Source organism: Hyalella azteca, unplaced genomic scaffold (assembly GCF_000764305.2).
Source record: "Hyalella azteca isolate HAZT.00-mixed unplaced genomic scaffold, Hazt_2.0.2 contig9393, whole genome shotgun sequence".
Lineage (NCBI taxonomy): Eukaryota > Metazoa > Arthropoda > Malacostraca > Amphipoda > Hyalellidae > Hyalella > Hyalella azteca.
In genome coordinates, this window is record NW_025939467.1 from 93015 (window position 1) to 108361 (window position 15347).

The 15347-nt window shown below is 41.4% G+C and overlaps 1 protein-coding gene across 1 annotated transcript in view; it reads left to right on the plus strand.

The window, feature by feature from the left end:
• The window catches only part of LOC108683126, a gene marked incomplete at its 3' end in the record, with an annotated part of 36136 nt that overhangs the window by 6448 nt on the left and 14341 nt on the right, over window positions 1-15347 (plus strand). The window contains exons 6-14 of the mRNA XM_047882009.1: window positions 228-360; window positions 1088-2452; window positions 3095-3677; window positions 4109-4190; window positions 4588-4865; window positions 5971-6061; window positions 6459-6806; window positions 7222-7344; window positions 7978-8700. Of these exons, the coding sequence (XP_047737965.1) occupies window positions 228-360; window positions 1088-2452; window positions 3095-3677; window positions 4109-4190; window positions 4588-4865; window positions 5971-6061; window positions 6459-6806; window positions 7222-7344; window positions 7978-8700 (3726 nt within the window). The remainder of the gene's footprint in view (window positions 1-227; window positions 361-1087; window positions 2453-3094; window positions 3678-4108; window positions 4191-4587; window positions 4866-5970; window positions 6062-6458; window positions 6807-7221; window positions 7345-7977; window positions 8701-15347) is intronic.

Here is a 15347-nt window from a genome sequence, read left to right on the forward strand (position 1 = left end):
GACAGACGTGGTGTGCTTGTGCTGAAGGTGCGCTGGTTGCGTATAGGTGGAGGTGGTGCGCTTGTGCTGAAGGTGCGCCAGGTGGTGCGCTTGTGCTGAAGGTGCGCCACGTGGAGCGCTTGTGCTGAATGTGCGCTGGTTGTGCGTATAGGTGGAGGTGGTGCGCTTGTGCTGAAGGTGCGCCATGTGGTGCGCTTGTGCTGAAGGTGCGCTGGTTGTGCGTATAGGTGGAGGTGGTGCGTGCGCTGCTGGAGGCTGGAGGAGACGCTGAGGTGCGCAACGACCTCGGGCTCACCGTCCTGGACACCATCGGCACCATCAGCACACCCGTCACCCGACAGATACTCGGCCTCATCAAATGTGGGTGATACGGGGGGCTTCCGTAGGAATAGCACTGAGTGGGGGCCTTACGTAGGAATAGCACTGAGTGGGTGATGCGGGGGTCATTCGTAGGACTAGCACTACGCGGGGGCCTCTAGTAGGAATAGCACTAAGTGGGTGATACGGGGGCCTTTCGTAGGAATAGCACTGAGTGGGTGGTACTTGTGCCTTCAGTAGCTGGCGTATCAATAAGAATGTAAGTCGAATCGTAGGTAAGTCGCTGAGTTCTAGGTATGAGTAGAACAAAGTGTGTGTGTGATGCTGTCACTTCGCAATGCAAACACAACCGTCACTAAAACATTTCAATGTCCTACCAAGACAATGCAGCCATCATGTCACCTGGTAGAGTACCATAAATCATAACGGCAATTCAATATAGCGATTCTTTTATGCGGAATTTGTCCTCACTAAACAACGCTGCAGTCACGTCGAAGCGCTTGCTGTTGACGTGGATGTTCAGTTGGTTTTCTTTTGAGGCGTTACGTTTAGTGCAAAGATATCCGTATTTTTTTGCGCTTGCTAGTGACATGTTATTTCCTTTCAATTGTGTAAATTTTTTAGTTTTTTTTAATTTTGGTTAAAACTTATTGCTTGATTTTAGCTTATTTGGAATATTTTTCCATGTTCGTATTTTATTTGCCCCATGCATGAATTTTATTTTACTCCCCTTTCCCTCCCTCCCCCAATGATATTGGTCGGCTAGCAGTGAAACTTAAGGAACGCACAGAGGGTAACCTTGACGACTCCCCTCTTCTGGACCTCTTTGGGGAAGACCTGCCCTCGGATGAGCCTCTCCGTAAGATTCTGAACACGGACTCCCCGAGCGAAGAAATGACAGCTTGCAGCCTAATTGCCGACTTTTCAACTATTTTGTCCCCTAGCTTTTTCCACGGCGGTTCTTCTTCGTATTCCTCAGCTCAATCTTCTTTTTCGTCCAAAAACTCACCTCTCGTTACCTCCGTCGTGCATCATGGCGCTACTGATTCCTTGGAGTCTAAGACTTCCAACGCCTCGTCTTTGTCTTGTAATGGGTGTGAACCTTCTTGCCAGGAGTCGCTCTCGCCTCTGGGTCTCGAGAAACCAGTTGGTACCGAAGACACGAGTAAGTCTAATCTACTTGACTCTTCCGCTGCCAAAGACGGGTTGTCCGAATCCAAGGCAGCGAAGACCGTCGAAGACTTTTTCGTGATTTGGCCAAAAACCGAAGTCAACTCGAAACCCGAAAACTTCAGTAACAACTTAGACTTGTCTGGCAACAACTTGGATGCTGGAGATACCAAGAAGTACGATAAATCAAGCGACATCTGTGGGTTAAGCGAAGTATCAGATCTTTCGTATTATGCCAACATTGTGGGCGAGATGAGCGAAACCAACACCACTCCGCTGATCCTCGAGAATATCGACGAGGACAACAACGAAAGTGATGGGGATGAGAACATCACCTCCATGGTACTGTTCAGGTCATCACCTTGCCTCACCGCCAAAGATAAATTGCCTATCAAAACGCGAAACTCACCAAAGACCTTTGTAGAATCTGCAAACTCCGATCTCTACGAAGACTCGCCAGTTGTTTGCCCTGTTGAAACAGGAACGCGTACACTGGATGAAACCGAAATGTCAAACAAAATTACTTCGTGCATAGAATCTCCTGAATTACCCGACCGCGCTGGAGAACAAGTGATCGACGAAGAAAGCAACAAAGAAGTGGACGATAATCTGGATCACATCTACTCAGTTCCTAGCCGACCTTTACCAACCCCGTTATTCAGCTTCTCCGCTCCGAGCTCGTCGTCCTCTTCTCCAACCATACGACACTCGTTCCTCACGATCACCACCACCGATTCCGGTGCTAACGCCCCCGCTGCTGTCATAGAGAAGCTCATCGATCTTTACGTCGACGATGAACCCGCTTCTCCTGAAGGTGGGGATCCTTCTCCCTCAACCCCTGGGCAACAACTTGGTCCTCCCCTTTTCCCTGAAGCTAGTGCATTCGGATCCCCTTATGAAAATGTCCTCATCCCTTCTGTAGTCGAACTCCCTAACAAACTGGAGCGTAGCTCCTCATGCTCTGGTAAGTTTTCCGTTTCATTTGCTCATTTAAGTTGCATCTCAACTATGAATAAATCATCATTTTTATTTACAAAGCATGACCATTTTTTGTGCTCCACCTCTTGACAATGTTTCTCGCCATTTATGTAAATAAATGTATAGGTAATCAAGGGTAATATAATATCAAGAGTTAAATAAACTCTGAACTGTGAGCACGCGTCTAGAAAAACGAGACAAATGTCGCAAATATTGAATGATATTACTAAATGTTACTTGCATGCAACGCGTTTAAGTAATATATAGTAATACATTACTTGCACGCAACGCGTTTAAGCAAAAAAAAAGTAATACATTACTTACTCGCAATGCGTGTAAGTGTACAGTTTTTTTTCATTAATTACCATACACTAATTATATGGGATTGTTACCAAGCATGATGTCACATTCCGTTCTATCTTCGTCTTTTCATTTCGTCTATCTACCAAACCTTGTTTTGATTTATTTCCAATTTGATCAAATTGCATGTTTTTGAGGAATATATTGTTTCAAACTTTTATTTACACGATTTATTTTCCAATCTGCAAGTATAATGCAAACAAAGATATCATCAAGAAACAACTTTTTCCAATGTATTAATGTATTTTGTTGCTTTATTTATGTATAGACGGTGAAAAATACGGTGGCCGTATGCCTTCGGACCGTCGCAGCTCGTGCTCGGCGAAAACCCTTCAACGGCCTCGTCACGACCGTTCCGCTTCACGCTCCTCGACGGCCGCGGAGCAATTCTATACGAAATCCACCCCAGACGTGGCTGAGAACACTGACATCCGCTTCAACAACCAGGACGGTCTCAGCACCTTCACGCACCAGGCAAAAATTTCTACCGCGAAGAAGCGCAATCAATCAGAGAGCGACCGCACCCGGCGCGAGAAGTACAGAGACCGACTCAGCGACCGAAGCAGCGTTGACAACTGGTTGTCAGACCGCAACGAAAGCTGGTTGTCCGACAGAGAAGGCCGTCTGTCCGACCGAGAAGGTCGATATTCTGATCGAGAAAGCAGGCTATCGGATCGTGATAGTCGTGGTAGTCTTTTGTCGGACAGAGAGAACTGCGCTTGTAGTGACAGGGAAAGCCAGTTGTCGGACTGTGACGGCAGAGTTTCAGAAGCGGGCTCGGAGTGGTCTGTTTACGATGTACCGCCACCACCCAAAGCTTTCACTGGCCGGTCTGGAGGCTCAAAGCAAACGTGAGTTCTATTGGTAATATCAAATGATTGCAATTTTAATTTTAATATCAGCGAAAAAACGTTCATTTTCAAAATTAAAGCCAAGTTCATCAATGTCATCAAATTCATATTTTGATGGTGAGAGTTCTTGGTTATGCCCGAGTTTAACATTTCGTAACCGGAAAGATTTATGATTCATTATGAATTTTGTGTATCATTGTGTTAGGAATCATAATTCTATAAACTTCCTTCCCGATGCTACCTTATTAGAAATAAATATTGTATCAAATGATCCTACTTCACGGTACGACCTCATCAGAAATAAATGTTGTTTCAAATGATCATATTTCCCGATACTAACCGTACCTTATCAGAAATAAATGTTGTATCAAAGATCTTATTTCCCGGTACGACCTCATGATAAATAAATGTTGTATCACACGATCCTTCAGACGAGCAAGACTAGAGAGCACCACACCGCACTCGTGCCCCAGCTCGTCTCGGGACAAGCTCTCTCCGGGAGCTGCCTCCCTGGTCAGTATCTTGCGTATCATTATTTTCCTTATAGACTCCACGATAAAAAAAGATTATTCATTGTGAATTTAGCTTAGAGGAACGGATATCCCGCGAATTAAGTTATAACGCTATTGCGGTTAACCTTTAGAATTCAAAAAGGAATCCATGCCGAAAGACATTCATAAATACTAAGCTTCCATACCATCAGCGTTACCTATCTCCTCCGCTTAAAATATAACTAATTTCTTAGCAATACGCAAAAAATTTGTTAAAAAAATATTTTTTAATTGATTATTGATTTAAATTTACGACGTTATGATCAATTTGACGGTTTATGCTTTTCACACGCGCTCTTCATTTAATATACTTATAATTTTATTGCTAACGACATGTATCTTTCTTGTGGTACTTCCAGGGGAAGGCTCCCCCTAAACCCCCTCGTCGTTCCATGTGCCCCCCATCCCCCCCGGCGTCCACTGGGGATGAACTAGAGTCTGAAATAACGCCTTCCCCTGGGCGCTCTTCCCACGATTCCTTACTAGATTCCCCACACGCGGGGACTGCTGAACTTCAACCTAGTGTCTGTACTGACCCCAGCACGGGTGTTGTAACTGATCAGAGGTCTGGGGTAGTTCCGAACACTATTGGGGCTATCTCAGCCCCTATATCTGGACCCTGGTATAGATATGCGACGCATATAGCTAGGGTGTGCACCCTGGTATAGATATGCAACGCATCTAGCTAGGGTATGTGCCCTGGTATAGATATGCGACGTATCTAGCTAGGGTATGCACCCTGGTATAGATATGCGACGCATCTAGCTAGGGTATGCACCCTGGTATAGAAATGCGACGCATCTAGCTAGGGTATGTACCCTGGTATAGATATGCAGCGCATCCAGGTGAGATCTGCAGCCTGCTCGCAATGTGAACTATTTAGGTAGGGTATGCACCCTGGTATAGATATGAGACGCATCTAGGTAAGATCTGCATCCTGCTCGCAATGTCAGTTATTCAGGCAGGGTATGTTACCCTGGTATTGATATGCGGTGCATCCTCGGTATCCAGGTGAGATCTGCATCCTGTTCGCAATGTAAGAGTTATTTAGGCAGGGTATGCATTCTGGTTAGGGATTGCGTCGTGTTTAATCCTTTACCGCCGTATGTCACTCTCCGGGGAACATAACTTTCAACTTAAATTATACGTAAACTATTGAGTGTAGCAACCTGAGGACGTTTGTACGCAACAGAAAACATTTTAAAGTTGTCGTACGTGGCGGCAACCATCATTGCCAGTCATTTTGCGCTCACTAGCAACGTATCTTTTTTGGGAAGTAGGCTTGTGACAATATTGCTGTCAGGCGGTAGAGGGTTAAGTAGAATATATTATTGATTCGCGGGGTCTAAGGAAAATATCTGCGTCGTCTACTGGTAAGTTCTAAATAGTCGTATATTCTCTGCATAACATTGTGAATGGGATCTATGTACAATAATTCATTCGGTAAATTGTATTCGATTTGTAAAGAAGGTCACAGCATTTGTCGTATAAAATCATAGGTAATTTCTCTACACTGCAGATTTCTTTCTCCATCACTACCGACGACCATTATACATGTAATAATCTTCCTTGCAGGCTACTTTCAGTATTGCATTTACAATTGATCTTTAATAGTGCTAGTCTTCTCCATATGAACTGACTGACATATAGTCCGACTAATCTTTCACTATATGCCCCGCGTCACTATATGCCCCGCGTCACTATATGCCCCGCGTCACTATATATGCCCCGCGTCACTATAGATCCTTCAGACGAGCAAGACTAGAGAGCACCACACCGCACTCGTGCCCCAGCTCGTCTCGGGACAAGCTCTCTCCGGGAGCTGCCTCTCTGGTCAGTATCTTGCGCATCATTATTTTCCTTATAGACTCCACGATAAAAAAAGATTATTCATTGTGAATTTAGCTTAGAGGAACGGATATCCCGCGAATTAAGTTATAACGCTATTGCGGTTAACCTTTAGAATTCAAAAAGGAATCCATGCTGAAAGACATTCATAAATACTAAGCTTCCATACCATCAGCGTTACCTATCTCCTCCGCTTAAAATATAACTAATTTCTTAGCAATACGCAAAAAATTTGTTAAAAAAATATTTTTTAATTGATTATTGATTTAAATTTACGACGTTATGATCAATTTGACGGTTTATGCTTTTCACACGCGCTCTTCATTTAATATACTTATAATTTTATTGCTAACGACATGTATCTTTCTTGTGGTACTTCCAGGGGAAGGCTCCCCCTAAACCCCCTCGTCGTTCCATGTGCCCCCCATCCCCCCCGGCGTCCACTGGGGATGAACTAGAGTCTGAAATAACGCCTTCCCCTGGGCGCTCTTCCCACGACTCCTTACTAGATTCCCCACACGCGGGGACTGCTGAACTTCAACCTAGTGTCTGTACTGACCCCAGCACGGGTGTTGTAACTGATCAGAGGTCTGGGGTAGTTCCGAACACTATTGGGGCTATCTCAGCCCCTATATCTGGCGGGGGAGTAGTGAGCAACCCTGCGTACGAAATGATCTGTTTTGCCTCCACGGGAACCGCGAAGCGACGCACGAAGCACAAGAAACATGAGGTGAGACTCCGCCTTATGTCCATGGAGGGGCAATTGGCGACAGTTTTATTTGCTGTTAGTATTAAACGTACCAATAACTATAACTTGGTACATAGCTATGATAACTATAACTTGGTATAAAACTATAAGAACTATAACTTGGTACAAAGTTCAAAATTGAAAAAGTTATAACGAAAAGTTTGCGCATTTTTTACAACTTTTTGTGTTAATTTTCAAACTTGCGTTTTTCACAAACGGCCGCGTAGATTTCTTTTAAAAAACTGTAATCGATTTTATATAACTATAATAACTATAACTTGGTATATAACTTGTTTCCCTCGACATGCATGACAACAACTGTAGGTTTATATGTGAACATTAATGTAGGCAGCACAGCTAATAATAAAAACGTTGTGGTGGTGATGTTTCCCCCCAGGGGGAGCAAAGCAGCAGGGGGAGTCGGGGTGAAGCTCCCCGTGACTCATCCTCCCACGCGCGGTACCGCAACAGACTCACCACCTCCGACTCTGACTCTGACCACGACCGTTCCCGTGATAAGGTGCGCTAACCGACATCATAAGAGTGGTGTGCTTTATATAAGCTATTTATCATTTTCACCTCCGTGAAAATGTGGTGTGCTTGGTATTTCTCTTATTATTACTTATATTTGTTCTGCTTATATCTGGGGTGTTAGTGTTTATATTAGAAGTTTTTCAGCGTTCCCGTGATAAGGTGAGCGAGCCGACATCATAAGCGTGGTGTGCTTGGTATTTCTCTTATTATTAATTTTATTTATTCTTCTTATATCTGGGGTGTTAGTGTTTATTATAGAAGTTTTTTAGCGTTCCCGTGATAAAGTGAACAAACCGACATCATAAGCGTGGTGTGCTTGGTATTTCACCTAATTACGTATATTTGTTCTGCTTATACCTGGGGTGTTAGTGTTTATAATAGAAGTTTTTTTCAAAGAAATGCCTGGTAGTTAGTAGAAAAAGGAGTGGTAAAGCCTTTGTGATCAGAATAATGTCGTTATTATATCACTATCTAGCCAAATTATCAATCAGTATTATTCTATGTTGATTTAACATAATCAACTCGCAATAAACGTTGTTTCAACGTTATTTTTAACTCGTAATCAACGTTGTTTCAACGGTATTTTAAACTCATAATGAACGTCACTTTACGTCTACAGCCGTACGCGCAGATAGCTTTCAAGCCCGTAAAGAGCAAGCGAACATCTAAGACGACCCCTCACAGTTACGAGAATCAGCCTCTCTCATCCTCAACTTGTCGACACGGAAATCGCCCTGAACCAAGTTCTTCCCCAGTACCTCCATCTGCTCCTCCTCCAACCCCTCTCCAGAAACTACCTCCTGGTCTCCCCTCTGAATCTCGACAGCCACGTCACCACCATTCGTCCCCGTCACTAGTCCCAACTACCCTCACCGTCGCCCCTCATCCCAGCGAAGGCCCTCATCCCAACGAAGCTTCTCACCATGTTGACGACGAGGTGCCACCTGAAGATGGCCACAGAAGCGCTGATATCTCAACCACGCGCAAGGAAGAGTCCTCTGGCTTCAGCTTCTCAGGGTATAACATCAACCGAATCTCTTCGGCCATCAGCAAAAACACCCAACAGCTTTTCAAGTCCTTCTCAACCATCGCTACCTCGAACTCAGGCTCTGGAGTAGCTGGGTCCGCAACTGCTCGACAGTTCGCCAAAGCCTTCAGCATTAACGTTGGTCCGGAGCAAAGCAAATCTGATGACAAAGACGAGGCCATCAACAACCAAATCATTGAGGATGTCGCCGAGGTGGACAACAACCAAGACAGACGCGCCGAAGACGGTCGTGACTCAGTGTCTCCGCGTCCCACGGACCTTGCGTTCAAGGGCTCGTCGTCCACCTCTAGCGCGGTAAGTAAATTACTTTTCAATTAACAATAATAGCGAGGAGATAAGTAGATGCAAATTATGTTAATATCTGTTGCGCATCGTACCATTTTAGTTTGATTAGCAATATTAAACCTTGTAGCCATTTTAAAATGAAAGGTGGCGCTAAGTCGCGCGACACAAGGCAATAATTTCCTTGCATATCAATGAATATAGATACCATTGCTGCTTAGCCTGGTGTTGCCCACGATAGATACTGTAAGATTAATCAGGATGAATATGGTGTAGAATCCCGTTACATTAGCTTCCGAGAATTTTCCAACTGAAGGAATGTTAATAGGAGAAAAAAACGCTAAAATCCACATCTAACTTAGAATTCATATTTAACTTAATTATATTAAGCCTAAATGAAGTTTGAAATTTTTAAAACGAAAATTGAATCACGTTATCGTGAGAAATATTCAAATTTTGTTTTTCGACTCCCCTTCTCTATGTTTTTTTGATGCCTCGTGATTAAATAACTAGAGATGAAATTTCGTGTCTCGGCGATATTTCCCACAAGTTGGACATTGCAGATATGCGCTCAAACTGACCTAGGAGGATCCTGACACAACAAAGCGCAAAAAAGCAAAGTTTTATTAATACGTTAGAGATTTGTCATCCTCAAGCTGTTTTCAGGTTCGAAGCTTTGCACAAATTATTATTCGGTGAAGGGGGATCTGCTTCAATAGTGAAAGAAAAAGGAAAAAAACCCCTCATAATGAAATCTCCTCTGAGACTTTGAATGTCAATAAATGATAAGTAATGTTCGCTCGAAGTTTAGAAATAATCAGTTGTTTCAATAGTTTCACCCTTTGAATAGTTCTTACGTTTTTTTCGCTATTTTACCCATTCCTATGCGTTAAATTCATGCTTTTTATATTATCGTTTTCTGCCCGGTGTTCGATCTGAATACTTTTGCCCGATTATTATCGTACATGATTATCGTGGTCTGATTTATGCTTAAAAACTAGTTACTTGAGAAAGATCTTTTATGAGAAAGGTAATTGCAATTGCCCTCACTTTCCGCTGATCTAGAACTTCATGTTTCTTATGATCACTTCAATCAATGTGATCAAACTTCAACGTGTTTAGACATGTTTTAAATATGTTCAATTTGATCCGCGCTTATACCAGTCTCTGATCGTACGCCTCTAGAAATTGATTCGCTTGACATTCTCTAGAACTTGAGTCTTTCCATGATGGAAATATCTTTTTTTAACTAGAAAAATATACGGTACTTAATCACTTATATTATACAGGCTATTTAAGGTATTATATACGTTTATTAAATTCGCCTTTGAATTTTAGATGTTTATGAGCATATCATGGACACGCATGTCACATTTCGTGCCGTTCCCCCAGCCAACCACAATACAGTAGTTAACCAATGCCGTCGGTTGGGCATTAATGTTCCATACACACTCCTACCGCAAAAACATATACCCACTCATTTTCTTTAATGCAGGTTTCATTGAAGACCAGAGGGTATTTCTTATTGACAATTTTCTTATTGTTTTTCACTATGCGGCGAATTAGGCTCTTGATAGGACATATTATGCGAAAACAATCATTCATTTTCGTGAATGATTGTTTTCATTCTAGAATATTCTGATGTCTTTTGAATGCTATTTAAGATTTATCATGTTGGTTTCAATGAGTTACCACCCGAATTATCAATTCATTGCTTTCATTTGCGTGACAACCCTTGACTTTAATTTTGAGCTCTTCACATAGTTATCTGTATTGACATCAGAGGGCCAACATTTACTATATACATTGTTAATGTTGCCACACACTTCCCACCGTCTCACTATAATTTCTGTTTGTTCGCCTGTATCCTTGATACAGGCGAACAAACTTATGAAATCTTAACCGTGATTTAACTAAGCATCGATAAATTAAATCGGACTATCAAACATCCGAGTTCATGGCGCCTTTGCTCGTGTCATGAGCCGAGGCTTTGCTCTGAGATCTTATTATCAATTCTAGAGTAAAGTTATACATGACCATATTCATAATCATTGCTACCATGAACGTATAAAATATAGTTCATCTAAGTCGCGTTCAGAAACAAGACACGTACGACGACGTCTCTGAGTCACGAGGATAAACGTCCGGTCGATGTAAATGTTTCAATATTTTTCACCGTACGATATTTCTCCTCATTATTTTGTTATGTTTTCTGTCCACAGATGACTCCTCCATGATTCATGCCACTCATTCTCATACACAGACTGGCTTTATAACCTTTCGGTCTCCTATCTCTGTTTATCATTAACTGCTTGCGTCATTGCACATTCTTTTTCATGCGAAAATAACGCTTTATTTCTTCGGCCGTGTTTGTACTGTCTGCTAAATTAGCAAAGCGCCTCTACGTCACAAAACTGCAGTCTAACTGTATCCTTAAATACAGCTTCTATTTCACGTAAAAATGTTTATATAATATAAAATTATTTCAACACTTAATTCAGCTAAAGTGCATATCATTGGGGCATGTTAAAATCCATCTGTATATTGGTTTTGGCTAGGATAAAATCCCTTTGATCGTATCCATAGTTGTTTTCTGAAATCAAAAATTTCTTTTGAGCTTAGTTTGAACAATAATGAAAGGTGGTGCTAAGCATCCGTTGCATTAATTTGCTTGCAAGAATTGAACCATTCACGGAAAGATTAATCGGTCATGTCGTCCGAATATCGACTCACTTTTTCACCCGAAGCACGAGCAGAGAACGGACCTATCACACATACACCTTTTTACCGTGCCAAACTGGGTCAGGACGACCCACACAACAGCAAAATATTCATGAATATTTTTTTGTACACCATCTCATTCATTTCTCCAAGTTGGAAAAGTTTTCTGCTCGTGCACTGGCATCGTTGATATTTACACGACAAACTCAAGATGCCAGACGTTTCATCCTTGGAAATTTTATGCAAAATTCCGTAAAATAATGGGCTGGGCTTAAGAAATGTAGTTGTGCGTAATAGTGTTGGTACTTTGAAAATTTTTGAGCACCTTTAGCTTTGCTGCGTGAGTGGGTCAGCTTGAGAGGACTGGACCCGTGAACAGGGCCTATACTTTCAAAAAAGTAAAAGATCGTAAGTTCATCAGCCAATCATTGACGGTCTTTCAAGCAAAATCCACCAATCACAGACAAGAAAGTAGAGCGTAAGTACTTACGTTCACTTAGCGAGTTTTGAAAGTATGGCCCCTGGCCAGCTTGAGAGGGCTGGACCCGTGAGTGGGTCTGAATAGTTTTTTTCAGCCAGCCTTGTGTTGTGTGATTGTGTCCAGCTCTTTTGTGTTTGTGTGTTGTGTGCCTTGCTTGGACCCCGAGGTTTTAAACGTGCCACATTAAGAATCCTTGATCTTAAAGGAATACCTATATTATATAAGATTTAATTCTCACCTTCAACCAATTGATTTCGGTGTACTGAGAGAACTTCATTAATTAGCATAATAAATAGGGAAATATGTGCATGTTTATATTGACCAAACTCGGCAGGTCTTTGTGTTGTGTTGTAAGCGATGCGACGCTGTAGCGGCACTCCATTAGATTTAATTTGACAAATTAATTCAACGGCATAATTATTGGATAATTAATATGTAACTGATGAAACACTAAGATTTAACAATCCTGGTAGAAGAACGCATTCCACGGGGGCTTGTGCGGTACCACCTGTTTTAAGCATTCCCATGTTATTCAGTTTCAATGGTATCTTCTGGTCAGGATATTCAATTTCGACGGTGCATTCTAAAGTATCCCTTTGGTATTCACTTTTAACGGTATCTCATGTTTAGGGTATCTCTTAGGTATTCAATTTCAGAGGTTTCTCCTCTTATAAGAGTATCCCTTTTTTTTAGTTTCACTTACGTTTTCCAATCATAATATTCCATTTGTACTCTCTGTTTGTCTCGTATGTTCATTCCAAAGTATCCTCTTTAGTGTGTCACCTTATAACCTAAACATCATCACACCAGCGATTTTTATATGTTAACTTAAATCGATTTTTGTGGTGATGTCTACCTCTCCGCGATAACATTGTTGTCGCAAGCCTAATTTTAGTGTAGGGAACAGTGCTAATTTTTGCCGGTATTTGGTGCTACAACCGTGGAGGTAGATGATGGGCAAACGGATGGATTAATTTGCATGCTACTGAAAAAGAATGAGCGCTGAGTACACTCGAAAAAGTGTGTGAGAATTTGTTCAAATAGCGATGCACTTTCCGTCCCAGTGTGGGCCATCCTGAGCCAGTTCGGCCTGGCAAAGGGCGTACAAGTGCTACGTCCGCGATAACATTGTTGTCGCAAGCCTAATTTTAGTGTAGGGAACAGTGCTAATTTTTGCCGGTATTTGGTGCTACAACCGTGGAGGTAGATGAAGCTACTGAAAAAGAATGAGCGCTGAGTACACTCGAAAAAATGTGTGAGAATTTGTTCAAGTAGCTATGCACTTTCCGTCCCTGTGTGGGCCATCCTGATCAAAGGGCGTATCAGTGCTACGTTCGCTCGATCTATGCTCCTGTTATGGTTAAAAAAATGTGACGCTATTTGAACTTGAGTTTGTCCCATTCATTTGCCTGAGCGTGCAAGACGAATGTCGCGGCGCATTGGGCACTCCACGAATTTCTTTTATAGTCTAGCACAAAATTTCAGTCGAATGCACGGTTTCATTATATATCGTCTGCAATATTTTTATAGCACTCAAAGCTGAATATTGAAGCACAATGTTTCCGTTGTATTACCTCTAAAATTTGTATCAATAAGATGTGATGCAACCTTCCCTGAAATTTCACTCAAGTTTCCTGGAAGCTTGGTTGAGTTACGCCTCCTTGACAATGTTAAATGTGCCCTTAGTTTCTGAAATAGAATAAACTTTGCACGACGCAATCAAACCTAGAGACATTAGCCAAAATTTACGCATCACTGAAATTACGTAAATTTTTAATAGTTTTACAATTATTATATCAACTCCTACCTTTTTCGAACGCATCACACGTGCTGCTATGCATACAAGTTGAACCATTCTGGGAAAGATTAACTGCCCAAGCACTGGCCGACCTCTGGCATTCCAAAAAACGGCTGTGATTAGAGTCTCAAATTTCTGATAACATAAACGGTTATGTTACCGTGCAATGCAGTCTTGAATGATAATTGCGTATAACCTTCTTTTCAATTCTGAACATATTATGTTTTAGTGAACATTTGTTTTTAAAACAAATTTGATTATTTTCCTACAATTTTGAATAGTTTTCTTGCATTTGTGAAGGATTCGTTTGTCATTTTATCGCACACAGCGGCTTTTTGTCACATTCTTTCGTTTCGTACTTGCTATCGAATACTGAATGTTATACCTATCAGCTACCCTTTTCAACGAGGATAGTGCGTTGTGATGTTTCAAGCCTGGAAGAAACATTTAACTGGAGTTGAGCCATAAGCCGGTTGTTTATGTCGTCTATTGATAAATAATTTAGTCCCTGCCACAAGCACTAATGTGTCTCCCGTTTTCTTTCATGCTGTGCCCTACCTTGGCCTACTCGTGTAAATATTACGGCGTTATCGGCGTTTTTTCGGTGTGTTATTTTGTTTGCGTTATGATGACATTGTTGATATCTACACGGCATGACCGGTGTTAACAACACGGTTTGTGCACATTTTGCTGCTTTTTACGAAATCGTTTTGAATTTATTACGTTTTCTTTCACCGCCTAATGCATTTTCTTTTACACATATGCCCATCTCATATCAGTCATATGGGCCAATGGTAAATTATTAGACGTTACTTTTCACATTCTTGGCATGGTGTCACTAAGCTATTTTTCTCCACTTACTTCTTCATATATCAATGTTTATCTACGTTTCTTCCTTAACAATGGTCTAATATTAAAATATTATTTCTGGTCTCATTCCCGATATCTTTTTCTATGCATGCAACGCGAGTAAACATCAATAAACATTTCAACACATCAATGATCCCGAGAGCTTTAGCTTCCGCTTTCAATTCCAAACATTCACCTACATATTTTTATCTGGACCAATGTTTTGAATGCAATTTTGGTTCTCTTGTTTCATGACTTCTACGTCGTTGTCTTGTTTTTTTTATAACATTTTCTCTATCGTGCTGAATTTTGAATCTCGATTTTGCATAAGCCTTTTCTATTACTGCTCTGCAAGCTATTGCTTCATTTCGAATACTGAATCTCGTTTGTTCTTAATGATCTGCAATAATTAATTCATTTTGATTACTGTATCTCGTTCGCTGTGAATGATATACAATGAATTACTTCATTTTGAATACCGAATCTCTGTTCCCATTATGATCTGCAATGCATTACCGTTAATGATCTGGAATGAATTCGAATACTGATTATTGTCAATATTATTAACTTTAATCTGTTTATATATTCTCTCTGTCTGTATCCTGATCCAAAAAATCGTCCCATGTCTGCACGACTGCATTGCGTCAATCCCCAACTTCTGTTGAGCTCGCCACAACATCGCTTTTCAAATATTGCATTCCTAACAAGAAAATTTAAAACCTTACTTAATTTATTCTGATACGATCGACTATCTGCTTCCGCCATCCATCGTATTTCCCAAAGATGTTGTGAATTAATTGTTTCCTGCTT